We start from the raw sequence: 6,653 nt of genomic DNA, 5'->3' as shown, positions 1-6,653 counted from the left end.
AGCACTGGTCAGGAAAAAACTACTACTCCTCCTCCTCTACAGAAACAATCATTTGTTGCAGCTTTGAGCCAAAACACGAAAACATGCAAACAATTTTGGAAAACTGTTGAATTTACTGCAAACGCAAACACTCCAGTGAAAATGCTTGCCAATCGCCACTTTCTTTTAGTCAATTTCTAAAGTACTATGGCTTCATCTTCTGGCACATAATACAAAGTATTAAATATGTACACCTAATTACCTACAAAAAAATTAGATATGCGCCAAAAATAGATGCTAAATTTTCCAGTTCCAACAATTACAGGTACAAGCAAAGTAGGTTTCAAAGGATGAGGTCCAAGGAAATCTATGAAGAACAACCTATTACTGTGTGAGGCACATTACAGCAAGGCAATCCGTCTTACTGACAGTAATTTAACAATGTGGTATCAGATAGCCTTTTTTTTTTGCAATTACACAGCTGATCAGGCTACAAACAGAAAGAGGGTCCTAGAATGCTTCATATTATTTGTAGCAAGTATGAAGTTATATTTGTGTCAAATCTTTAAGAACTACGACTTGTTTCAGAAATAAGGAGAAAAATACAAAAACTAACACTATATGCCTGTCAATACAACAGCAAGTGTTGAACTGACACAAAGCACAGTTAAATGCAGTATTGGCCCTACTTTCCATCATATATACATACACAGCGAACTGTAATGATTTTGTTGGACAACACACCCTAGCTTTCCTGAAATGTTAGTCTTTTCACAAAATCTATCAACATTGTTAACACCAATGTATGCCGTATCCAAATTGCATTGGAACTAATTAGTTCTCTGAATAAATCAGTTATAAAATGTGTTAGAACTGAATGAGATTTTCACTCTGCAGCAGAGTGTGCACTCATATGAAACTTCCTGGCAGATTGAAACTGAGCCAGACCGAGACTAACTCGGGACCTTTGCCTTTCGCAGGCAAGTGCTCTACCATCTCAGTTACCCAAGCACGAGTCAAGACCTGTCCTCAACTTCAAGTTTGGAAGATAGGAGATGGGGTACGGGCAGAATTGAAGATGTGAGGACAGGTCGTGAGTTGTGCTTGGGTAGCTCAGATGGTACAGCACTTGCCCGCAAAAGGCAAAGGTCCCGAGTTCGAGTCTCGGTCCAGCATACAGTTTTAATCTGCCAGGAAGTTTCATACTGTGTTAGAAGTAATGCTCCACTATACCACCAATAGGTGCAAATTAAAGTTTTTTCTCAAAGGGGGAAATTCAGTGCCTAAACTACAATTTGAGAAATAAAACTTCTGCCAGCAGCTAAAATTTGTAATATGTCTGCATCTTATAAGTTTTCTCACTGCAGATTCAAGTATCAGTGCATAAAAGGCACCTAATAAGCAGACATGTGCTTCCCTCTACATGTGGACAGGTATTTCTCAAACAAAAGAGCTGAAATGGAGGGAAAGATAGGACATAACTACATTAATGTTCTGGATGAAACCAAAAACGTTTTAGAAATTCATTTTATTGGATAACATTACAATCTATGATCTAGGTCTTTCTTTCTTTTCTTTATACAAGGCCAGAAGTGACACGTTGGCAACTTTCACAACCTTGAATCGAACACCTGTAATAAAAGAAAACAATACATCATTTTTAAATTTATGACAAAATTAAGTAGATACATAAATACACTAAAGTGTACCACCATGCCAACTTTATTTTTATCAGCAGAGCTAAGTGGTCTATTCAAAGCTACACAGTATTTTTTGAATAAAACTGAAGGAAATCAATATGAGAATTTGCACCTAACAAATTTCCTGTAGATTCAGTTTTCATTTAGATCCAAAAGTGAAATGATTCTTCTGGACGCGGAAATGTCCAAAAGTATATTATAAAACATCTGAATAGAATATTGACTACCCTGATCATTTGTCAGGATATTGTCAAAATAGGTGAATACATTACAGTAAACCGGAACTGCTAATATTTACAGAATTAGTACACTGACAGAATGGAAGTTATGTACTTTTAATAAATTTACAATACACAAAATACCTAATCCAGAATTGACTTTTTTAAACTGTTCATACTTTCAAAAGTGATCACCTTAACTGTTAACACATTTATCGCACTGAGACAAGATGGTCGCCAACTTCATAGAAAATGTTTGCAGTTGCCCACGGACTCGTGACTGCACCCTGGTGTTCACCTTTTTGACCAATGCAAATTGAAGGGCACATCTTCCGAAACAGCTCCAAAAATATGAATATCGCAAGGGCTGAGATCAGATTTGTATGGAGGACATGCAAGGATTTACCAGCAAAACTTCTGTAGGGAACTCTAAACAACCTTGGCAAAATATGTGTGGGCCCACAGAGTGGGAAAAATTAACAGTTATTGTAATTATTTTTAAATTAAACGGTTTATTCTTTCCCATCTGTCTTATCTAATGGCCCCTTATAGTTAAGTGAAAACTTTCAGACATTTCAGCCACAACAATTTTTAAGACCAACAAATGATTAACTCCAACTTACCAGGAATGTCACCAACAGCATGACCTTTACGGCCAAAACCAGCTACCAACACTTCATCGTTCTCCTCAATGTAGTTCAAGCAACCATCTCGAGGAACAAATGCTGTAATCTTCTTTCCATTCTTAATAAGTTGTACTCTTACACACTTTCGAATGGCAGAGTTGGGCTGCTTAGCTTCCACACCACTATAAAAAAATATTTCCATAAAAATTTGCAAAAACAGAAAAATTTGAAGGACAGCAAGTTTGCAATTCCCACAAGGCAAGATGCTACATCTCGAGTTCTAACATATTGCTGGAACAAAGATGCTACATCTCGAGTTCTAACATATTGCTGGAACAGCTAACATACATTTATTGAAGTCTCTGGTGCACAGTACTTTGTGATATTCCACTAAGTTACAAAATGAGTCGTGCATCACAAGTGGTGCCTGTGGAAGACAGATAGTCGAGTATGGTAAACTGAACATTTAAGTGGAGCCAGCTTACGTGTTGTCTATTGGTTATGTTTGTGTCAGTAATAATTAGACCTGTCATATTATCGTAGTCTTGTTAACTTTAATTATAGCAACAGTCTATTAGTGAGGATAATGAGAGCAATCATTAAAAAGTTTTTAAGCCTTACTGGGATATCAAGCACTGAATAAACCATAATTACTATACGCACATTAGTAAATACCATTTGCCTAAGAAACTTAACCAAAGTTACAAAATCAAAGGAAGTTTAATGACTTCCATCACCAGTCACTGCCAAATTTGTTTAATGCAACTGTACAAGTGTGACAAGTTCATTGTTAAAATGTGTGTGATTAATTGAAATCTTACTTAATGACAAATTAGCCCAAGTACATTTGAAGTGTACCTCAACTTGTCTGTTGAGTTCTGCTCCTGCCGGTTTGTTATTGTTCTCAGATGATATGGTAAAGTAACCAATGGGAATCACTCCATCTTATAATCTTGGTTACCACAAATACCTGAATTTTTTTCTCCCAAGTTAGGTCACAATTTGAAAGGTTGTAGTTTGGTTGAGACCCAATAGATCTGCTTAAATCGCTGAGAACGAGACAAACTACCAACTAAATTAACTTGCCAATCACGGTAAATTACGAATAAGCAATATGATGAGCTAACCACATCCAATTGACTCATGGTTAATGTTCATTTGCCTTCAATCGCCAAGACAAGTGCTACCAATAACAGCACACAACAAAAACCTCTTGGTTGGTTGGTTTGGGGAAGGAGACCAAGACAGCGTGGTCATCGGTCTCATCGGATTGGGAAAGGATGGGGAAGGAAATCGGCCGTGCCCTTTGGGAGGAACCATCCCGGCATTTGCCTGGAGTGATTTAGGGAAATCACGGAAAACCTAAATCAGGATGGCCGGACGCGGGATTGAACCGACGTCCTCCCGAATGCGAGTCCAGTGTCTAACCACTGCGCCACCTCGCTCGGTTTTTACAAAAACCTCTTCAGTACACACTGTGCAGTTTTTCCAACAAATTAAATGCAGAAATACTTTTACTTGCTGAGATTGGTGAAATCTGAAATCAGCCAATAATTCCCTGTGTGATTAATGTACTCCCACTGTCTTAATATACCAACAGGTTGTCAGTCTGAATGGTTCATGCTAGAGGAAATAATTTCAAGATCTATCAATACTCTGTATTTGGGATCTCACCCTATGTAGCATGGAAACGTTGGTGAGCTGGAAAACTTAACTGCCATATGAAAGTTCACTGACGTATCAAATCAATAAAACTAATTCAAGACAAAAATAAATTTCAAATATTTCTACACAACCCAAAATGAGAAAACATTTTGGAGCTAAAGGGTGATGCCGGACAATCCCCGAAGTCATGGGTTTTGGTGGAGATGGTCAGCTTGTTTCCAATAATGGATCCTGTACTTAAAATTAAATAACTGACATTTAAGAGTAGAATGGTAGGCAGTTTGGCATCATGCAACCACACTATGCTTACTTTTGTTGCATGTCTTCTAGAAATCTCCAGTCTTGCAAGGAAAGCACTACACATAGGGAAGTGGAAAGTAGCCAGTAATGCAATGATCTGCTGCTCAAGTCAATCAAAATGCTAGTTTGAACTGCAAACATTTACTGGTTGTTGTCACGTAACTACACAAACTTCCCTTTTCTCTCACAATCACCCTGTCCTTGTTAAATACACTTTACATGCAATCCTTAGATTCCATACCAAGACACTGTGGGCAGAATTTAAGCATACACTGTAGCATGCCAACATAATCCCTCTGCGCGGCAAATGTTTTACAGTGCTCAACGTTCTCTCACAAGACTATTTATCAACTTCAGATGCCAAGATGCAGGGGCCATCCAGCACCTACAACATATGCTCATATGGATTTTAATATTAAAATCCACCGAAATGAATCGCTCAAAAATCATGGATGAGCATTTTTCACATAATATACCGAAAATAAGCTACAGCTCACCACGTTCATTTATAGGACACTTCTCGTGCACTCAGCAGTTTCTCCAACCCACGGTAGCTATTTCTCAATAAAGTGAGAATAAGCCATCATTTACGGGAACAAGACGAGATAAATATGATAAACTATTTTAGTTAAATAAACATCACTTGTACTTACACTTTTTCCAAGACAATTCCTTTCGCGTGGGACGCACCACCAAATGGGTTGGCCTTCCATCTAGTACCAAGATGAGCTTTCTTATAATCGTTATCTGCCCACCTCTGTTCTCGCCTGTGATTTACGTGCTTGCGAGCAGTACGAAGACCGCGAGGTTTACCTGCACGATAAATCTTAAATTATATACACGAAATCAGAAACAAACAACTCCAACAAATACAGCCACGTGGTTGAACCAGTGCAACAATTACATCTGTTTTCCTAAAGTCAAGCATGAAAATATTTTCCACGTCCATCAGAATTGATACAAAATACGTTTGCGTTGTGAAACAATATAAAAATAAAACATACACAATACGTACCCATTTTCTCAACTAGAACAGACCCACACCTCCGGAGGCAAGGAACTAAAAGATAGAAAATCAAAGAGAATGCAAAACGCTACTTGGACCGCTTACGATCTTTGGTAGAGTACTACAACACCAACATTCCATGCACAAAGTTTGTGCACATAAAGGTGCGTTTACACTGCAATTTGTATCGGCACATGTATGAGATACATGTGTATGCGACTTTGTGACATGTATCGCGACTTGTATGAGTTGACAAGTATCAACCTCATACATGTATGAGCGTGCGTTTACACTGGTTGATTTGTATCACTGTGCGATGGCTTCCGACGACGATTTGGAAGATTTCACATTTTTATGTGCTGGTACACTTGCTCTTTTGGAAGATGATGGGAAGAAAAGGCGGAGGAAGCGTAGATGGTGACAGAGAGAATTTCTTCGCAAACGCGCTACTCACGCAGCTTACGCAATGCTCGTTCAGGAATTAACGCTATAGGATGGCGCATATTTTAGAAATTATGTGAGGATGAGTATGGAGGATTTCCGCGGTTTGTTATCTCTTGTGGCTCCTCTTGTGTCCAAAACCAAAACAAACTTTCGGAAAGCGATTCCACCACAGGATCAGTTGTCAGTAACACTCCGTTTTTTGGCCACTGGGGATTCCTTTTCGACGTTAATGTATCTGCATAGAATATCAAAAAGTGTCATATGCAACATTATTCTTCGTGTTTGCGAGGCCATTGTGCAAGTTTTATCCCAAGAAGTAAAGGTAAAAGTTTTATATATATCAGAGTATGTAATACATTATATCATTTTTTCATGCATCTGGCACGTATATCAATTTTTTGCTATTATTCCGGCAACCTCGCGTGATAGTGTTTACAACGGATGCTAATGCCGACAATCGTGTGTGAGACGTTGGCTTTAGCAATCGCGCGACAATGCATATGTTTTGTAATGAAATCTTCGTTTTACGAAGGCAATTACTTTTAACGAGCGGACGAGGAAAACTGTCAACGAGGAACAGCAGCACAAATTTTCTACCGCGTCGTTGATGTTGTCAACATAACCACGTGAGGCTGATGGAATAGGAACTAAAATTTTAACGGCACATACATTTTGCACAATAAATTTCTCAAGTTTTGCTGAAATGGGTTAGCTT

General features: G+C 38.4%; 1 protein-coding gene across 1 annotated transcript; it reads right to left on the bottom strand.

The window, feature by feature from the left end:
- Positions 1–1,488: 1,488 nt before the first annotated feature.
- Positions 1,489–5,652, bottom strand: LOC126259384 (40S ribosomal protein S23). The gene is made up of 4 exons (XM_049956135.1): positions 5,504–5,652; positions 5,142–5,301; positions 2,521–2,705; positions 1,489–1,610 (listed from the first exon to the last, which is right to left on the bottom strand). The coding sequence occupies exons 1-4, from the start codon at positions 5,505–5,507 to the stop codon at positions 1,528–1,530; spliced, it is 432 nt and encodes a 143-aa protein (XP_049812092.1). The 5' UTR covers positions 5,508–5,652; the 3' UTR covers positions 1,489–1,527.
- Between the last annotated feature and the right edge of the window lie 1,001 nt (positions 5,653–6,653).

The sequence above is a fragment of the Schistocerca nitens genome, chromosome 5 (genome assembly GCF_023898315.1).
Source record: "Schistocerca nitens isolate TAMUIC-IGC-003100 chromosome 5, iqSchNite1.1, whole genome shotgun sequence".
NCBI classification, from domain to species: Eukaryota; Metazoa; Arthropoda; class Insecta; order Orthoptera; family Acrididae; genus Schistocerca; species Schistocerca nitens.
The sequence above is the reverse complement of the archived record's forward strand: the minus strand, read 5'-3'. Positions and strand labels throughout refer to the sequence as shown.